Source organism: Lissotriton vulgaris, chromosome 1_1 (genome assembly GCF_964263255.1).
Source record: "Lissotriton vulgaris chromosome 1_1, aLisVul1.2, whole genome shotgun sequence".
In the NCBI taxonomy this organism is placed as follows: Eukaryota; Metazoa; Chordata; class Amphibia; order Caudata; family Salamandridae; genus Lissotriton; species Lissotriton vulgaris.
This window is the reverse complement of record NC_141685.1, coordinates 1,634,681,261-1,634,702,739: the sequence shown is the minus strand read 5'-3', so window position 1 is coordinate 1,634,702,739 and position 21,479 is coordinate 1,634,681,261. Positions and strand designations below refer to the sequence as shown.

Sequence of the window (21,479 nt, the reverse complement as noted above, 5' to 3'; positions counted from 1 at the left end):
TGTTTCTGTGTGTGCATATATAAACACACACATATAATGTATATTCAGAGAAGAGTGGCAGTGGGGTGAATATTTATCTGAGTCTGTTAAAACCACACATGCAATTGAGATGATAAATAATTCCTTCTTCTGCCTGCTGATCTATTACCATTTCTGAACCATCACAGGACGAGACACCGGCCCTGATTCCTGGAATGTGCTGTCCACATTGTATTCCCCGTCCTGCCACCTGCATTGCCTTCGGAGACCCACATTACCGCACCTTTGATGGGAAGATGTTCCACTTCCAGGGCTCCTGCACCTACGTCCTGGCTGAAGATTGTGAGGGGGGAGATTTTAGGTGAACCAAGAAAGACTGAACAAGATGATCCGTAACTTGTTTGTTTCCCAGGCTTCTGACTGTTCAGAATGCAATCCTGTTCAGTTTACGACGCCATAACCGGGGTCTGTACACTGTACATCGGAAAAAGTGCTAAGTATGCTTTCAATGCAGCTGACAGGATAAAACACCCAGATAACTATGATTGTTAATTGGGTTGAAACTGCAAAGCTGGAGAACAGATTTGATTTCCTCATATACACATGCTAATTGGCAATTTACACATTTGACATGGAACGAGATCAGTAACAAAACAAAAGAAGCACTGACAAAGCCAGTCAGTCTTAGGTTGCCAATGCTTGTTGGTTGCCAGTTTTGGCTTTGCCATTAAAGCGCAACGGATGGGAAGACTACAGTACGGTGAGGAACCCGAAGATGACTGAAGGGTGATGTGAATGAAGGGAAAACATGGAAAGAGAGAAAGTGTGTGAGAAAGAGATAGATAGAGATAGTGAGGGAGAAGGAGGAGGCATGACATGCCCTCCCTTGTAATACTAAAGCTCAAATTCCATAGAAAAAAAGCAGAAAGAAAAATAGTTCCTTTGATATCTGCAGTGGAAGGATAAATACTACCAGTCAAAAAGCTGGATAAAACCTAAATGCTTCAGGGTCAGGGCAAACACAAGAAGAAGAAGGAAAGTCATCAAATCATGAACAGAAAATAGAAATAGACAGAAAATCCATCCAGTCACGATCAAGAGGCAAAGCAAAACTCTAAATATGTGTAAAACAATGGTTACTAAATACTGGTATCTCAGCTGAAGCTGTCTGCTGAGATGTTGCAAAGAGCGAAGGGGGAATCTTCTATTAGGGCTTGAATCATGTGAACTCAATTTTAATATAACATGTTTTCATCAATACATTAACTGCTTTAGTGGAAGCATGCTTACTGCTCATGTAGCTATGTTTTAATGACTCAGATTCTAGAAATTAGTAGAAGATGTACTTCAATAGCTTTATGTCTTCTCTAAACCGAAGGCCTGTCACCAATCTGAAGATGTGGAGCTGCCCCAAAATTCTTTTAGTTACTAAGCCTGAAAATGTTCTTTGCATTTTGGACTGGGGCCTTTGGGCCAGATGCATCAAGTGAAATGCGCTCGCAAAAGGGCCAGATTCTCAGAATCTGGCCCTTTGCGAGTGCAATTTTTGCATTTCCCAAATGCAAAAATCGCAAATAGAGAATTCGCGAAATTGCGATTGTTTGCATTTAAGGAATCTCAAATTGAGATTCCTTAAATGCAATGCATGAAAGTATCAAAAATAGCGAATTCGCTAATAGGGCACGCAAATTACCACGAAGTACAACTTCATGGTAATTTGCAAAAACTTTGAACAATGCACTTTTGTGCATTTTTCAAAGTTTCATGTTGCGCACACACATGCCCTAAGGGCATATGTGTGCGCAACATATGTGTACAGATCACATTCAGGGGTGTAACAGGGTGTCCTTTGGACACCCCTGCACCCTTGAACTCGCAATCTCAATTTGCGAATCGCTAATTGCGATTCGCAAATTGAGATTGTCTTCCCATTCATTCCTATGGGCCTCTAGGCCCATAGGAATTAATGGGGAGGTATTCATTAATTGCGACTCGCAATTTGCGAGTCGCAATTAAGGAATTCTAAGGAATCGCTATTTTTATAGTGATTGCTTGATGCATTCCATTTTGCTATTCCTTATTAGCGATTCCTTATTTTTCGCTAATAAGGAATCGCAAAATGGATGCTTGATGTATCTGGCCCTATGTCTCCTATCCATTTTACATGCTGATGTTTCTTTGATTCAGCATCACAACATAGTGTGTTTTCAGAAACAAAAAATTGTTAAACATTTCTCTCCTCCTGGTGGTGGTGGGAGGCAAGCGTTAGTTAGTTAAGTTTATAACTTTCCTTGTGGTGCATATCTGCCCAATCTCAATTCAAGAAGGTTATAGTGTGAGTTATTGGAAACTGATGCTCGACTTCTTATGGGGCCAGTGAGGGTGAAGGATTTGGCGTTGATGTTAAAGGGCAATGCTTTATCCCCTTTTTTGCCCTTTTACGAACTCTGACTTGCACCACGTACAAAGACTCACAAGGCTCATGGTAAATCACCAGACTAATAAGCTATCTCTTATGCCATGGGGATCCAAAATATGTCTAGGAAGATCCCATTCAGGCTAGGTTTCAAGGACAACCCTTGACTTTGTAAATGAGCTACTTTTAGATTTATTGTATAGAAATTTGCCTTACATGGATATTCTGAAAATCTCCCATGGATCAGTTACTTTCAGAAATCCATCTTTTATGCTCCGAAGCACAGCTTTTACTTTGACCACCTGGAGGTAGCATACTAACGACTGGTGTGGTTGGTCAGTAGGTTAATATTTGTGCTACAAAAGGTATGGTCTGTCTGCAGACCATCCCTTCCAGTGACTGTGGGCCAACTTAGGCTTTCATGTTTTAGAGTTCAGTAAAATGAACACCATTGAGTTGGGTAGTAACACCTATAAAGTCAGCGCCTAGAAACAATTCAGTTTGTAGTGTGTTCCAAACAGGTGGAGAATTTCATCATGTACAGTACACACCCATTTCAGCCCCTGGAATTCTAGATGTCCTGCGTACATAAAGATGTGTTAAGATAGTGTGACTTCCAGGACACTTCAGTTTACAGAGCTTTGGCTTTTTCATCTACCATTGTGAAGTCTGATTATATTATTCTCTTCTTTATCTCTGTTTACAGCATTCATGTTACGAACGATGACCGTGGCCGTAAAGGCGTCTCGTGGACGAAGGAGGTGACTGTGCTTATTGGGGATGTGGTGGTGCAGCTGCTGCAGGACTGGATTGTAGTTGTGAGTAAGCAGTATTGATATTGATTGACCAAAGGCCTGGGATAGCATAAGTAACATCACACAACCATTAACCTTCATGATATTACATGATGAATGTGAGATAATATGACCTTCGATATGGACTTTCACAAGGCAGTGATGACACATGATCTTGACTTTCATGATCTCACAATACTTAACATCACTAAAGTAAAGAACTCAATCGTGAGTACACAGTTAAGCACAGAAGTTACTAGCAGAATTTTTCTATGCCACCTATATTTTTTAATTAGGGCGCTTGAACGATATCTTAGGAAAACATTACATATGTTCCTTTTTATTGAATGAAAAATTATTTATTCACTGGATGAAGAAGCTATATTGTCACAAAATACACATCGTCATATTCAATTAGCTCCCTTAAAGAATGCATGATTTGATCAATCACAAGGAGATGCACAAAAAGAGATTTAGCACACAAGAGTGTTTGTGTCCAAGTGTACTTCATATGAACCATATATTAAATTTGAACCATGTTATTGTCTTATCGGTGTTAGTATGTTTTGATTTATGATCATGTGCAAGACGCTATCACGCCTGCTAAGCACAGAGGTAATGATTTTATTTAAATGCAACATTTTACATGTATTTGCAGTAATTAACAATTACGGCTAGTTATTTCAGATGTGTATTTTTATTACACTTTTTATTTATTCATTTCATAAATTTCATTGCCGAACTTATTTAATTTGCAGAACTGAAAGCAAATACACCAGCCACAGTGTGAACTGCAGAAAGTAAACAGTGCTTATCAATACACTTTCTGCCTCCTATCCCTGGCATTGCTTTTGCTATCTCCGAGGCCAGGTTTTGCAAGGGCAGTGCCACGTGTTTCAAAAGGCAAGCCAGGGGGAGCAGCTGCTATCTCTGATGACCCTTAAATGATTCGCATTTTAGACATGGGTAAATGTTTCAAAACTGACTTCCAGTTTGCCTAGCTCCTGTTGCATATACCTTTCTCCAACTTCACTTAATGTTTTGGTCAAACAAAATTCACACGGCAACGTTTTATATCAGGAATGTTTGCTTGCTGTCTGATTGAGATAATGCTAGTGACATAAGAAAATGGTTACTAGTTTTATTACCCTCGCCACTAGACTGGCCACAGCTTGCACCAGGTAATCCCCTTCTGTGCTGGTGGCTTGGAGTAAGCCCCCTTCTCCACACTTTCCAGCATTTGCCCAATGTTGTGGGACCTGGCACTTCTCCTTTTTTCCCCAGCAGTCTAAGGTTTTGGACCAACCCTTGTTAAAACAGCAAAAAGAAAAACACAACTGTGCTGGCCTGCGTGGTCGAACAAGCCAAGAATGCACACATCATTTGAATATTTATCTGATGGGCAGAGCTCTGAGAGGAGGTGGGACTGCAAGTGGGCCTTAGTGTCAGACTTCAAGGCAGGTCGTCCCAAAGCACAACCAACAACTTTCTACCTGTGTGATCTTTCATCGCTGTACAATAGACCAGCAGAAGAAAGGCTCAACATACCAAGGGAAAGGGGCGAAGGAAAGAAAGCAAAACATTGGAGCAGCCAGCAAAATGTGTCTTCCCTGGGCCTTTGTTCAGCAGGAGACAGGATACGTAGACAAACATACTTGCAAAATATTGGAATTACTGCATACTTTGATGACTGCCGACATGTATAACCATTCCCTCTTCCATGTACTTACCAGCTTCCTGAGAAAGACTAGGAAGGAACCTAAGTGGAGATGCCACCTGAAAGCAGGAAAGGGGAACCACAAGGAAGCTAAAGAAGAGGCAGAGCTGGAGAATGTAGAGAATGGCTAGCAGTCAGAGCATACTCTCTGCCAGGAGTGAAGCGACGCAACAGGATATCTTTCAAACAAAAGGGGGAGGAAGAGGAGACCAAATCAGAGGGGCTCATTCCCCTACCAAATGTATCAAAACTCAAAAGAACCCAGCTGTTAGTATGGACTAACCCACCACAAGAATAAAGACAAACTCTAGGTTTTCTTATATAATCCTCACCCTCCAGGGTTACCCCTTGGTGGCATGCTTCATCATCGGGTCCATCACGTTCTGCTCAGCGTGCTTCGACCTACGTGTTACGTGGGACCACTTATTGAAGTATATTAAATTATGTAAAAATGATTAACAAAATAGGAGTGGGTGAGGTCTTATATGGAAAGTGAGATTATAAACACGTTTCAAGCCGTACTCCAAGGCTTTTCTTCAGGACAAGGATGTACCTCCCTGATACCACTCCTGTTATACTATTTTAGCTGCACACACTCTGCATTCTAAGGATATAAACATATATATACAGCACTTTCTTAGTGTTACTGCTTGTAATTCTGAAAATACATAATCGGAGGGTTAGTCCACCAAGAAATCTTGCAGTGTAAATTTTACAACACTAAATATGCTGTTAAGGTTGAGCACGTCGTGTCCTTTCTTCATTGTGAACCCCTCCTTGTGACCAAATTAGTGAAAAAAATAATATAATATTTTGAGGTGAGCAGTTATAGTGAAACCAATTGAGCCTTGTGACGAAACAAACAAATGTTCACAATGAGAAAAGAACACAACGTGCCAATCTTAACTTCATATGCAAGGTTTTAGAAAAATTAGCATTGTTTGTACTTTAGTTTAAGATCAAGAGCTTCACTATAAGGTAAGCCCGCTTTTAAATAGGAATACTTTTCACTTTCAGAAATTCGATGTTATCCTATGGAGGAAAACAATAATGCGCTTATACGGGTAAGTATCAGACTCACAGTTCCATTCTTTGGAACCAAAGGTAAGCAAGGGACAAGGATCAGGTGAGTACCAAAACTGCACCATCAGTGGCACAAGGGCGGCCGGGTGCAGAGGTCAAAATCAGAGTTTGGTCCAATGCGTTTCAATGGAGACTAAGAGTGCTTGAAGTCATGCTGCTTGCAGGTAAGTAACTCGGTTGCAGGGGCCAAGCTTTGGGGATTAGGTCAAGCACAGGGGGGGTGGCACAAAGCAGCACTGAACATACACCACCAGCGGCACAGGGGCAGCCGGGTACAGGGTGCAAATTCAGCATCAGACACCCAAGGCTTTGCTGCATGGCGTGTTCTACGTCCTTCTTCTTTGTAGGTTGACGGAATTTAGTTTCTAGGTCTGTGGAGCCTCCTAAATACTAAAGTTTTAGGGGAGTAGTAAGTAGGGCCACTGGGCACCTTACCTGGGGTGACATTGTTTATGCCACCCTCCTGTGGAGGGTGCATAGACCTAGCCTTGATTGGAGAGTCCTCTCATCTTCGAGATAGAGGGGACTGAAAAGTGTGCTTAACTTTGTCTCTTCCACCTGAGAGGTGGAGTTAGCAAAGGTGCACACACCTCTAAGGCTTTCTGAGTTTTCCTGCCGGTTTTCCTGCCCAGAGTAGGGGTGTAAACTGGGGGCTGCCATCTGCTCTTAAGAGCAGAGGCTGGAGGTCTCTTTACAAAGGCAGCAGGCCTTTGAAGCTTCTCCTTCGAGCACTGGCCCATACTGAGGGAGTAGGTGTGTCACCTCTGCCCAGGATGTGCATTGTTTCTGGTCCCAGAGAGCGGAGACTCTCCACTCAGGGGGCCAGAAACATGTCTGGGGTGACAGGCTGCCTAAAACCAGTCAGTGCCGACCCCAGAGTTGGTAGCTATTCATTGGGCACCTTCAAAGTGCCCCTCTGAGTAAAGGTTTTGTTAAATCTCACACTGGCATCAGTGTGTATTTATTACAAGGAACTGTATGGTACTAAATACTCCTGGTTTCAGTGAAACCCTCTTGGTGCTGGGGAACTCAAGTTGTTGAGTTTCTAGTGCATGTACCCCTTATGGCTTCCCTGGCTCTTACAATATTTAAGAATTGACTTAAGTATTGTAGGGGCATATCTACTCCTGCAGATATGCCCTCACCTGTGGTAAAGTGCACCGTGCCTTAGGGTTGTAAGTCCTGCTAAAGGGGTGGTAACCTATGCCTACATGCAGTGCTGGCAGGCATGGCAGCCGGGCAGGGTGCATGTCGACTTTGCTGTTTTTCTCTTCACAAGGGCATTCAAGCTGCAAGGGCAGTGGCATGGTCCTAGTGAGGGAGACCTAGAAGACCCTCTTTTGCTCCCAGGCCCTAGGTACCCAAGGTACCACTTACTAGGGACTTACAGGGGTAGAAGTACCAAATGTGGATATATTTTTGGGAAGAAGCACTGGCACAAGAAACCTGGTTGGCAGGGACCCTGTGCACTACAATCGAAACCACGTCAAATACCAGACACAACGTAGGGGATAGCCATATCAAAAGAGGCATTTTCTCACAGCAGGTCTGACAGGAATGGCCGAGACTATCATTGTTGAATGATGTGGAGTACTCCTTTGGTGGATGTAATGCTTTGTCAGCAGTGGAGGTAATAACTTGACCTGCCTCCATCAGAGGGACCATGTGCCACAGAGTGCAAGCTAAAGCAGCTTGGAATCTGCAGTGGGAGGGATGGGAACTGGCCAGTATGTTGCTGCTGAGAGCCTTGACGTCGATGTCTGGATCTCCTAACCAACCTCCAATGGTCTGGGGTGTCCACTGCTAGGGTTCGGAGGGGCTTTGGCAGTGTCTATGAGCCATGGCTCCTTCAGAAACCCCAAAAGGGGAAACATTGCTGGAAATATTGCTTTATGGGTGCAGAAAGGCAGAGTGAGGGTCCTGTGGCCCTTCTTTCTTTGATACACAGTCTGCTTTGACTCTGAAGAGCTGAGTGCCATCAAATGGCATATCCGTTAATGACACTTGAATGTGATCCTGAAAGGCCATGGATTTCATCGACTCGTGGAGCAGCAGCACCACACAGACACCCCCTGCCCTGCCTAAGCAGCCAGTAGTGTCCAGCCCAGAGCAGATGGCACATTTTGCCGCATCTTGGCAACACTGGATGATTTGTGCTAAAGTGGTACCCTACTTGGAAGGGACTGTCGGCAAAATCTTGCTAACCATATTACAAAGGACCTGCAAATATCCACTGAATAGGCAGCTGGCATTAACAGAGCACAGGGCAAAACTAACCAAAGAAAATATCGGTTTTCCAAATGCCTCCATCTGCTTATATTCTCTGTCCTTTTGTAATGGACTAGTTTGGATTTAGTCTACTTGTAGATGCCGGGGCTGAACACTACGCTGTCAGAGGAAGGATGGTGAATAAGAAAGGCAGGGTCTACGGGGGTGGGTCTGTGTCTGCTAGCCATTTACCTGTTTACTGGTATGCATGAGTAAGATTTGACCCAAGTGCCCATTAGTGTGTTCTTGAGAGATTCATTAAAAGGGAGAAGTGATTTAGTGGAGGCCTGCCCAGGTTGCAGGACCTTCATTAGTGCGTTTGTTTTGACCTTAGTAGATGGTAACTATAAGTCAAGAACTTCTGTAGAAGGGCGAGGGTGGAAACTTACCCCAGCTTCAAGAGAGTCATCCAAGTCACTGGCCTCCTGATGTTCCATGAAAAGGTTATCGTCATAGTAGTGGGATGCACCATCCTCGCCATCTCCATTGTCATCACCCATACCATATTGGCTATACTGTGTATCAGAGCCCACAAGGTTTTGGAGTACTTGAGGGCGCCAGCTAGGAAGTGGAAGCATTCTGTCAAAATCAGAATGAGAACAGACTGTTTGCCCTGGAACATGCGCAGGATTCATTTTACAGTCAAGATTCTGGTTGATTAGTTTCTGAGTCAGACAAAACAAGTTGGTTCTCTTCCAGCATCCTACAGCATCAGAACCACAGTTGAGGTGGCAGGAACCAATGTGAATTTTGTCACTGGATTTGAGTTGGGACAGACTCTGCTGCGGGGTCAGAATGCAAGATGGCTTTGGCGATTGATCTGCTGATGGTAATCTGAGTGGAGGCCTCCCCAGATGCCTGCGAATTGGAGGTATGCCAGAGGGAACAGGAAGGGTGCCAAAACTCCACAACATGGCCTGCTTGAAGGCCTCTATCTGTTGCAACATCATCGATGGACCCAGAATGTCAGGATGCATCTGGACCAGTTGTGGAAATGAGATCAGTTGTCTAATTGGTTCTTTGATATGAGATGAAGAAGAAGAACATTGAAGTTCACAAAACGTTTCTGCTCAAGAGTGGTGTGACGAAGAGTGCTGCTGCTTCGCTTTCCTGTGTTTTATTCTTTGGTTTGGACTTACCTGAAGATTTGGAGAGGGAGGAAGACCTTTTCGCAGAAACAGCCTCAAGAGTTAGAATGGGTCATGCTCTACACTCTGACCAGCAGCAGGTCTTGCATATCTTTCGACAATATTTAGCAACGTAGAGTTTTTCTTTGTGCTTTCATATTCATCCAGGTGCAATTATTGTTGAATGCAGAGTCCTGAGATGACACTAGACACATACCTTGTGGGGATCCGTCACAGACACCTGTTTGTGCCTGTCCCTACAAGGCTTAAAACCTATAGTTTTCGATGAGGTACACTATGTAGAAAGTCTAGACGACCATTATTGGATTACAGGGCTTAAATTAATAATCCCAAATTCTCTGTTTTGCGGTAGTGTGGTCGAGCAACGTAGGCTTATCAGCGGGTAGTATTAATCATTTGTTGTGCCCACAGATAAAATAAATGAGACAAACACTCAAGAAGAAACTGTTGTATGGCGTATTGTATTCCGAATGGATGTTCCCGATTCATGCCCTTATATAGGTACAATTCACGTTGCCCTTATATAGGCATGGAAATCAAGCCCTTATTTAGGCATAGCCCATGCTACCCAAATACAGGCATGGCTACTTCAATCCGTTCACCAAATGTCACAACGATTTCTTGGAAAACCAGCTTAAGCCGTTAGGGACTTCCCCTTGCTTGAATATTGATTTCTCCAAGAACTCAGTTACTTTACAATGAACAACTATTTCCCAGGGGTTCATTCCTGATGTTCATATGTCCGACTTTACGTCAAACATGGCATTCCTAAACACCTTCAAGGTATAAATATACCTTCACTTGCAATTGCAAAGCACGGTGGTTCAGAGCAGTTCGAAGACCTACTTGCCCGACGCAGCTCGCTACAGCAAGTGCCGAAGGAAGCCGACACTCCAGCTGACGCACTGATCAGGAAGCTGCCCCTCTCTGCCCAGAATCTAGCTCCAGTGTTTCTGACTCCTCTTGCGGGGTGTTGTGAAATCGAGTCCCGACACAGAGATACCAGACCTCCTTCATTCTAAAAAGGTATGGAGCTGATTAGAACCTAGAGAAACCTTTGGTAGATTCTTGGCAAAACTAAACCTATGCAAAAGCCCATACTTACTTCTTCCCATGTACTAGACCTAGGTTAGGTACATTGGGGTAGGCGTATTTTAGAAGCACCAGTTGAGTATTTTAGTCTATGTTATTTATGTATGTTTTTTTATATTGCTTAGAAACCATATAATACTCTTACAGTATTATTTCATTATACTGTTTACGCTGTACGCATTATATTTTGCATTCTGCCTAACGATTGTAGCAGTTCACCTCTCTTGCATGAGAAAGAAGACTGTTCAATAAACCTTTTTATTGAAAATGCCTGTCTCACTATTTCTCTGCAAAACTCTGTAGAAATGAAGCATGCACGATTGACTGAGTAAAATAGTTATCTATTGTTTCCACGACTCTGAGAGATATGTTCGTATTCTTGGGGAAACAAAGTTTTCATGTTTATGCGGTTGTCAGAAACTAATCTCTTCTTGTGAATTCGAGAACGTTTCTAGTGACCTCTGAGCTAACTGGCACTCACTAGTAAGTTTAGTATATTCAATAGAGACCTATTGACCTAAGTCCTACGTCAAATCTATAGGATATATTATTCCAATGTGCAGAGCCTATTGGGAATATATAAACTACACTACATGGCGCCCAATGTTTGGTAAGGCACTAATTTAATGCTAGATACTAAAGTAACTCAGTTGTGCTTTTCTCAGAGACCCCTTTCCATAATACTCCAATAGACGTCTTGAGTGGGTAAAAGGATAATATTCGCCATAGCTGAGTAGGACGAAAGTCCTATGTATTCGTTTTTGGTTTATTCAACGTTGAAGCATACAGTGTTCCAAAATATTGTGCACCTTATCTTGGTTTCCTTGAAACTTGCTGTGCAGTTTTCATTAAACAAAAAAATGTCCCTAAACAGGGATAACAACACCGAAACTGGTGGAGCTGCGGCTGATCCAGCCGATGCAGCTCTTAACATTTCAGGTTCCCAAGAAACCGACAATGATGCTATAATAATTGCTCCAAGTTTAAGGAGAGCCATCACTATAAAACTTATGAGAAATGGCCTAACATCAAGAGGTGGTAGGGTAGTTTTTGTGACAGAGGCACATGAATATCATCAGACAGAGGTATTCTATTCATGGATAGTCTTCCCTGACACAAATCCAAGTATACATGAGTTTCACTTCTACAAAGAAGATGAACCACCAGAGGAATACATTCTTTTCGAGGATGTTGAAATTCCACTAACTTACCAAGAGCATGCACTCTGGTTTAAAGGCACCCTAAAACATATAAATCACATTACCAGGCTCGGTCCACTAGGTAGACCAGGAGTAACATGGCTAGCTTTAGCCAGCTACAGACCTGACCCTGATATTGAAGCAATGTCGGATGAACAATTACTTAGTAATATTAAAATTTTTATAGAATCATATAGTTAAAGATCTTTACAAAGAACACTCCTACTCCTATTAAAAAGAAGTAGGAGAATAGCAAACAAACTTCTAGAGAGAAGCGTTCTCATTCCAGAGGTAGGTCTCCTCAAAAGGAGCCCTCTGAAAGGAGATATAACCTCAGGAACAGGGATAATTCGAGAAAACGTGATAGATATCAAGATACTGATACACGTTCCTCTCGTACCTTTCGGACTTCGTCACAGAAATCCGAAAGAAGAGGACGGGCAGAACACAAGGAAGAATGCGTGAAGTCCAAAGATGACCAACACATTCAGAGAACAAGAAAACTCAATTCCCCAAAAAGAAGGTAGCAGGTCTTAAAGTCAGACATGCAGAGGATCTTGAGGACACAACTCAAGAACGGGAAATTTGCTCAGATGATGTTGGACAGCGCAGCAGAAGTCACCATAGCTCCCAAGAACTTGAAGGATCATCTGGAGACTGTGGACTTGAATGAATTCATTCAAGTTGAAACTGCAGATACCAGGGTTAGTTGTCCACATAAGTTATATGAAATAACACTCCGGATGGAGGGGGACATACCAATAAAAGTGAGAGAACTCTTTTGGGAGCGACTTTCAAAGGGTTATGACATTCTTCTAGCTGAACGAGACTGGCCACCTGAATTTGTCAGGGAGTGCCCACATGGCGAAGAAATCATTATGCCAGCTTTCTCCAACCACATTCCAATTCATTTAAAATATACTTATGCCAGGAAATGGGCAGTAGCCCAGGGACCTGCATTATATAAAAATCTTGTAGGATGGGATGAGGATTCTCCTCACCATAAAATCCAGTTGAAAAATCAACCAACTGCACAAAGGCAGTATCCTGTTAAGCAAGAATCTAAAAAACAGGTCAGGGAGATCTTAGATCAACTTGAATACCAAGGGGTGATAGAAACATGTATCTCGTCAGTGAACAATCCTGTGTTTCCTGTCTCCAAACCAGACAATACATATTGTCTAGTATTGGATTACAGACACTTCAACTCTTGTAGCAAAACCTTTGCAGTACAAAATGCACACAGTGCAGCACTAATGAATAACATTGTAAAACCACATTAGATATTTCTAACTTTTTTTCTATCAAAACATTGCACTAGAAAGTAGCTATTTGACCGCTCTCTGAATTATGGGGACACAGTGTCATTTCTGTTGTCTCTCACAGGGATTCAAGAATAGTCCTGGGTTATTTTCAGCAAGGGTAACAGAGTTACTACAAACCTATGATGATGAAGCATTATCATATGTCGATGACATCTATCTGACAGATGATGAGTTGGATCGGCACTTGAACAGGGTGAACACCATCATACTTGGTTTCGCCTCTGAAGGGCATAAATTAAATTTTTTTTTAAACTAGAATTGCCCATTTAAACGTCTTTTTTCTAGGATATGAACTTTCAAGTGAAGGCAAAAGCCTAACCACAAACTTTCTAGAGAAATGTGCGCTGCTCCAACCTCCAAAAACGCTTAAAAACTTACAGTCGAATCTAGGTTTCCTACATTTCGGAAGAACTTACATTCTAAATTACACAGAAAGGGTTAAACCTCTCTACGAACTAATCAAACCTGATTTTAAAACAGTTAATTGGACACAAAACACGCTGAAATTTTGCGTTCACTGCAAACAGACATGTTAGCAACTAAGCATTTGCAAACACTCATAAACGTACGCAACTTAGTGATCCGAATCATTCCAGGACAATGCGGATTCACGTACTTAACTTTTAACAAAGGTGAAAAAGTACCAATAGCTTACAAATCACACTTGTACACACAAGCAGAAATGAAATTCACTTCAACAGAAAAAATTCTGACAGCGGTTCAAACTGCAGTAGCAAAAGAGAGAGCACTCGCACAGGGTAAGTTCATTATGGTAGTTACACCTGTACCTGCCCTAGAAGCAGTGACGAAAGCGAGTATTCCAAATGCTAAAGCTTTACATCCAAGATGCATACAATGGGTTAATTGTCTCGCTGCAACAGACGTTGAATACGTTTTTGACCCTTATTTGAAAACACAAGCATTTCTACAATACGAACAAGAATGTCCTCTGCTTACTGAAATTCTGCATCTAGAGCAGTATGAATGTATAATTTATACTGACGGATCAGCTCAACCCGCTACGGGGGCAAAACAAGCCTATAGTGCGGCGTGCGTGATCGTTAAAGATCGTTGGCGCGATGGCAAATTCAGACCAATGGTCACTAAAACTCAATCTCTAGGAGATTGTACAGCTCAGTGAACTGAACTACAAGCATTCAAGATGACGCTTGAGAATACGGACCGCGAATTCCCCACACTCATAGTGTGCGATTTGTATTATTGTGTTCAATCTTACAATGAATACTTGCAGAACTGGATTCAGAACGGTTACAAAGATGCAAAAGGTGGCACAATCAAGCATAAACTGCTTTGGGAACAAGTAGTTCAGTTACGACAAGGACTACAAAACACTCACGTGATACATAAGCTGAGTCATCAACGTGATGGCATTCACGTTGCAGGGAATTCATTGGCTAATGAAGCCACGAAGGCAGCTGTGAAAACGGCTTCCATAGCTGCATTTACTCGTTCAAAAATGAAAATAGACGGCGAAATAATGAAAGCTGTCTATGCTTCAAGCAAAGACAGTGGTAAAACATTACCGAATGCTTTCCACTCAAATACTCATACATAACTGATGCGAACAATGTTCCGTTTGCTCGAATCCCTGGAGTGGGGGATAGAGTAATTCTAAACATGGAACATAGATTGGGACTAATCCTAGCAGCACATGAAGGGCTTACCTCTGCACATGCAGGTGTTTCCGCCACAGTGTCATTATTAAAACAGAGATACTGGTGGCCGCGCATGGGGAAACCGACCAGAAACTATGTTTTAGAATGTGAAATCTGCCAAAAGAGGAAAGTCTCTACAGTGAAACATCCTGCGCAGGCGCCCCTGTTAATTTCAGATAAACTATTAGCTTGCGTTTACCTGGACCACTGCGGTCCCTTACAGAGGGATCGTAACTATAAATATATCATGGTCGCAGTGAATTCGTGTTCAAGGTTCATTTGGATGTGGCCTCAGCGCTCGGCTGATGCTCAAACTGTTATAAAAGATTTATCGGCACATACTCAGTCGGCACGCTACATTATGACTAGGGTCATGCGTTAAGCTCTTGAGCTTACAAAGAGGCCATGGCCAAATTGGGCGTTCCATTGCAATACTCTAGTCCATTCTAACCTGAAGGAAATTCGATAGTGGAGAGAAAAAACCCGGACATAAAGCAACCTATAACAGCTATGGTATTAGGCTTGGGTGATGGGTGGGTCAAACATCTAATAAGTGTCCAACATAATCTTAATAATCTGCCAAGAAGTTCTCTAGGGGGTATAACTCCATATGAAGTCCTTTTTGGGACCAGAATGTTAATATCGGACCTCGATTGTCAGACTTCAGTGGTAGCATCAAAATAGTAGGAGCCAAGGGGGAAAGAGAAAGAGGCCGCCTCCCACTCAGACCATAATATACCAAATATGGCCTCACCCTCAAGACACTAAATCTTAATTATATGTGACAAAAATTAGGGTTTGCAAAAACGTTCACAATACCCTTACATGTATGCAGTCCAAATGTTTATTTAAGTCACAGTGTTTCTTAGTGGTAAAAATTGTCAAAACGCACTAAGCGGTTCTCTCCTTTGTCAGGGTATTAATTTACACGAGGCCTGCAATGGTTCCTCTAACAACTTATTCTGCCACCTGCAAGGTTCACCAGCTGCGGTGATTGATCCAATTTTTGGACAACTTTCTAATGGAAGTTACATTATGTTGAACGATCACAGCTGCTGTGGCATGTTGCCAGTAACTGTGTCAGCCAGGGTCACTTGTTGTATGCAAGTATTGTTCCAAAAACCAAGACAGACCGGGAGTCGCCTTTATGGCCTTCACTGGTCATCTCTTCATCTCTTCTACACAAATTGATACTTTAAGCAGAATGAAAGACATTCTTTTACAGAAAACTGTGCCACTGACCTCGGCCAAAGAGACCTATGATCTGCAAGTCGCAAGGACTTCTGCAGAGATACATGGTCTCTTAACTACAAATTGCCCTGTACATTTCTCAGAAATGTTAAGTCGCATCTTAAATATGTCTGATTTGAGTGATATTGTACATGTATTTAAGGCAGTTTTTTCGGGACTGTTAGTACCCTTTGAAGCAGTCCTAGGAATATTTCCAAACTTCGTGCACTCTGTGTTTGGCGGATTGCCTCACATTTTGGGACTCGCTGCAGGGATTCTATTTTTGCTCCTACTGTTTCGACATGGCAAGCCAATCCACAAGCGACACCCAGTTCACCATGGAGACAACTCTACTGGCGATGAAGTGTCGTGAGCGCATCGTCCAAATTTTGGGACTACCTCGTCTAAGAGAATTGAATACAACCTGGTTTCTATCATTCAGACAATTTGGCAAGGTTGCATCTTACCTGTTCTATGATGCCTGCTATGCGGAGAAGAATGCATGTTAGACACCTGTCTCACACTCCCATCAGTCATGCCAACGGATGTTGATACTCTGCTGGACCCGGTAAAGGCCCATGCGCAGTGTTGTCCTCAGCGGCTACCAATTCTGATGACGGCATTCATTGAGATCTCACAGAAGCAAAATGCTACTGCCAAGGTACAAGAGGAAACAGGCACACAGGTACCTTCCAATTTGAACATTGCTAATGCGACCAATGCTGATGGCAATGCTTCACATCTATGTGCGGTTGATCTTCTTAACAAGGTAATCCAACTCTCACCTACAATGGTAGACGACTTTTTTAAAGACTTAGAAGATTTGATGTTTTCTCCAAACAATGACACTGACTTTTGAATTGGCACACAGTGTCCTGAAAGAACTTCATTTTTCAAAACAAAGTTCTAACTTTGGAACTTTTTTTTCCTATGATTAACTTTTTTTCTCCTCCAAATGAGTATTTTTACTCTTTTTGGCACAAACTAATCTGACACCCTTATATATGGATCTGACACATAAACAGCTGAGACACAAGGCAATGTACCGATTGATAATGTTTTGATTCAGGCTATGGAATGTAGATGAGCTGGAGACCTACTGAGAGACTCTGTTAGATCTCTTGAGATTTCCAAAGGCCTTGGCAATAAATTGGTTTTCCACTCTACAGCAATCTCTGGCAAAATTGGACTTGGACGCCTATTGGTCAAATCCAGAAAGTATGAGGCAATTTTCCAGAGAAAAAATAAAAAAAGTGTTTTGGGATTCGGTTTTAAAAGAAGTTCTATCAGCTCCAGTATCCAGCCTGACTGAAGTCTTTCTCAAATCGAAATGCTCTCTGTCTTTTGAGCCAACTATTTATGAAATAGAGCCACCGATGGCATGGAAACTTTTTCTGCAGTTTCGTTATAAATCACTTCCGACCAAACTGTTCCGCTCAAAATGGTCCAGCAATAACAATTTTTATGATTTGTGCCCCACTTGCCAACTTAGATCAGATTCCATAATTCACGTAGTCTTTTTTTTCCCGACTTACCAGTCGATGAGAAAAAAATTGATTACTCCGTTATGCTTCTTGGTGGGTCGAGGGCACTATCTAGAGGTCTTAAGACTCTTGTGTACTGATACCAGACAACCTATTGTATTTGGTCTCTCTAGATTCTGGCATGCTCTTTGGATTAGGTGAAAACAATTATGTAACTGAGTCATTGTGTCTTGGAATGCTTTGCCAGTTCAGAATGTTACCTGTTTGGTACTTGTGGGAACCTAAAGCATCTTATCCTGTGCCATACATATTGCTGCCTTGCACATATGCACTTTAAAACTGTTCTAGGGGCCCTGTCATTTTGGATTTGTACAAATGTTTTTATCAATTTTTATTCTGTACATATTTTATCTATATATTTTGGTGTATACTTTTCTTGGGCTTTTTTGCTGTATACATTTTAGGATCTGTGTGATCGCAATAAAGTTGTAAGTAAGTAAGAACTATTCATAGAGAACTAGAATTCTTTGAAAACTTCCAGAAACAATATTTGACCTTGTCCTCATACAAACAGCTTTATATAATCTGTCATGAAATGGTTTCGGCACCTTTTTATTCTGTATTAACGAGCCATTTCATAAATGTATTTTCATGATTCATTCAGCTAGCATTTTGAAAATATCACATATATGCTTAGAATGAAACATTGCTTTAAATGCATACAGCACAAATGCTTTTTTTCGTGTACAACCAGCACCAATGCATTTTTATGTATTTTGGGTGGGTTTTTACCACATCATGTTTAGATATGTTTAACGTGTTTAGAACTTAGTAATGTCGTACATAAGAAAGTGGAGTGGGTGTTGTATGGCGTTTTGGATTCCGAATGGATTTTCCCGTTTCATGCTGTTATATAGGTACAATTCACGTTGCCCTTATATAGGCATAGAAACCAAGCCCTTATTTAGGCATAGCCCATGCTACACAAATACAGGCATGGCTACTTCCATCCGTTCACCAAACGTCACAACGATTTCTTGGAAAACCAGCTTAAGCCGTTAGGGACTTCCCCTTGCTTGAATATTGATTTCTCCAAGGCACTCAGTTACTTTACAATGAACAACTATTCTCCTGGGGTTCATTCATGACGTTCATATGCCCAACTTTATGTCAAACATGGCATTCCTAAACACCTTCAAGGTATAAATATACCTTCACTTGCTATGGCAAAGCACGGTGGTTCGGAGCTGTTCGAAGACCTACTTGCCCGACGCAGCTCGCTACCGCAAGTGTCAAAGGAAGCCGACTCTCCAGCTGACGCACTGATCAGGAAGCTGCTCTACTCTGACGAGAATCCAGCTCCAGTGTTTCTGACTCCCCTTGTGGGGTGTTGGGAAATCGAGTCCCGACACAGAGATACCAGACTTCCTTCATTCTAAAAAGGTATGGAGCTGATTAGAACCTAGAGAAACCTTTGGTAGATTATTGGCAAAACTAAACCTATGCAAAAGCCCATACTTACTTCTTCCCACGTACAGGACCTAGGTTAGGTACATTGGGGTAGGCGTATTTTAGAAGCACCAGTTGAGTATTTTAGTCTGTTATTTATGTATGTATTTTTATATGGCTTATAAACCATACAAAGCTCTTACAGTATTATTTCGTATTACTATTACACTGTACGCATTATATTTTGTATTCTGCCTAATGATTGTAGCAGTTCACCTCTCTTGCATGAGAAAGAAGTCTGTTCAATAAATCTTTTTATTGAAAACGCCTGTCTCACTATTTCTCTGCAAAACTCTGTAGAAACGAAGCATGCACGAGTAAAATAGTTATCTATTGTTTCCACGACTCTGAGAGATATGTTCTTATTCTTGGGGAAACAAAGTTGTCATGTTTATGCGGTTGTCAGAAACTAATCCCTTCTTGTGAATTCGAGAAATTTTCTAGTGACCTCTGAGCCTCTGACCCTTTCGCCCCCTGTCAGTTGCTTTGATCTCGGCAGCCTGCTACACAGCGTTACTTGAGAACTACACGAAATCCGGAAAGTTCCCTCGACTTCACCCGACCTCTATGGAACGAGAATTTTTAATATGCTTGTAGCCACTTCGTGAATTCCCGTACAACCATCATCACGCGATTTTTATCAACGCGTGTATATCACGGATTGATAGACTCTGGAATTGTCTTTATCCAACCTTAATTTACTCTCTGTGTTGGACTACCTCGACATCAGGAGCAGATGCCCAATTCCTTCCATATGCAACACCTGTGCACGCCTTACAAATCTATGACTTCTAGCATCTGAATTAAGATTACATAAGGTTAATACAGTATACAATTGACATCAGTCCTGAAGATGGTCTCAGAAAGCTATATCTAAGAGACCGAAACGTCGACCAGCGCCTCATCCTTACTCTGTTTAACTGACTGAGATTTTGGATAGGTGACATTAGGATCTACAGAGTCACTTATTAACATATCCTTATTGTACATGCAGACCTAATTGTTATGAATTATTTATATCTGTATATGAAATCAATAACCTTTTTTACGACTTGATAAATTCTATTTTCTTATACACCTCTTGTGTTTGTTTTTAATGGTTTTTGTATGTTTTTTGATAATTTGTGGTCACATATCAGACTTAGATGAATTAATTTCCTGAAAGGATCATTAACTTATCCTTCACAGTCAGTTGAATCACCAATCGTTGCTTAAACAAATTCCCTTGAAGGCACCTATACCTTTCTACTTAATCACCCAAGCCCTCAAGGGTATTTTGGGTTGCTCACTGTTTTTCAATCAATCTCTGAGCTAGCTGGCACTCACTATTAAGTTTAGTATATTCGATAGAGACCTATTGACCTAAGTCCTATGTCAAATCTATAGGATCTATTATTCCAATGCGCAGAGCCTATTGGGAATATAGGAACTACACTACAAAACTCTAGACCAAATTAGAAAAATAACATATATTTTTATAAAATTTCATAATCGGGTAAGTACTTTATACATTATCACATTTTGTAGTAGAAACTATAGAAAATGACTGCTGTCAGATTTGGCGGCTGCGCCTCAAATTTGGTATTCTTGTCCTATGGGAGAAACATTCACTGCATAGGGCCAATCAGAAATGACATACAGGACTGCTCTTCTGAACTTAAGTTAACTAAGGGCCAAGATCCAAGAAACCACCAGCAGTTAAATCCTGTCTGCCCTGGGGTGTCAGTGTGCCGATGTGCTGGCTGTAATGGTAGCCTCAAACACTACCTGTTAAAGTCAATGGGAAAGAGTATCTGTAAAAAGAGGCTACAAGCGGGGATTGGGGGACCAGTCAAGCAGAACCCAACAGGGGTTCAGTTCTGCACTGGAACACTGCCGGCTTCTGTGGACTCAGGATTTGGGGCTCGGGTGCACAGGTGTTTTGTCTGGCAGCATTGCACTGTCAGAGGCTCTCACTGTGTATTGGATACCTGGTGAAGGGAGCAAAATAGGGCCACTCTTGGTGCTGACCTTGTGGATCCTGACATCCCTTGTCAGTACGTAGGTGTCAGCGCTGGTAGTGTCTGGACTGGACACGTAACAAGCTGTGGTTGCAGCAACTGCTCTGGTACCCAGAGTATTAAGGCAGGGCAGCTCCTGTGGGTCCTGGTATCTCCAAACTCAATAGGGTGAAAAATCTGACGTCTTGGAGCACGACGACCTTTTGCTGGGGTTCTGCTCCCTCGTGGGCCTGGGTATTGACAGCCTGCTGGTGCAGGGAAGTGGCTCCTCCACTCCATGGAAGATCTTTCCCAGTTGTTGAGGTGCTCGATGGTCCTCCAAGGTTTTGGGAAGGTTCAGTATTTTGTGAAGTTGGCATTGGCGAAGTACAAGCACCCAGGCAGGGTTTGGCATCAATATTTGGTGCAGGTTCTCTGTTCTCACTCTGTAGGTCCTTCCTTGTCTTTTTTGGTTCCCAGTAGTCAAAGGCTTTATTTGATTGGCTTACCTGGTGTCAGAAGGCCACCTAAATTCTGAATTTAGGGGCGTTAATGGGTGTGAAGGGTAGTAGTCAATGGG

The 21,479-nt window shown here is 42.1% G+C and overlaps 1 protein-coding gene across 1 annotated transcript in view; it reads left to right on the top strand.

Annotated features, from left to right (window-relative positions):
- KCP (kielin cysteine rich BMP regulator) overlaps positions 1-21,479 on the top strand; it is a 694,272-nt gene that overhangs the window by 592,063 nt on the left and 80,730 nt on the right. The window contains exons 54-55 of the mRNA XM_086918865.1: positions 168-340; positions 3,102-3,213. Of these exons, the coding sequence (XP_086774991.1) occupies positions 168-340; positions 3,102-3,213 (285 nt within the window). The remainder of the gene's footprint in view (positions 1-167; positions 341-3,101; positions 3,214-21,479) is intronic.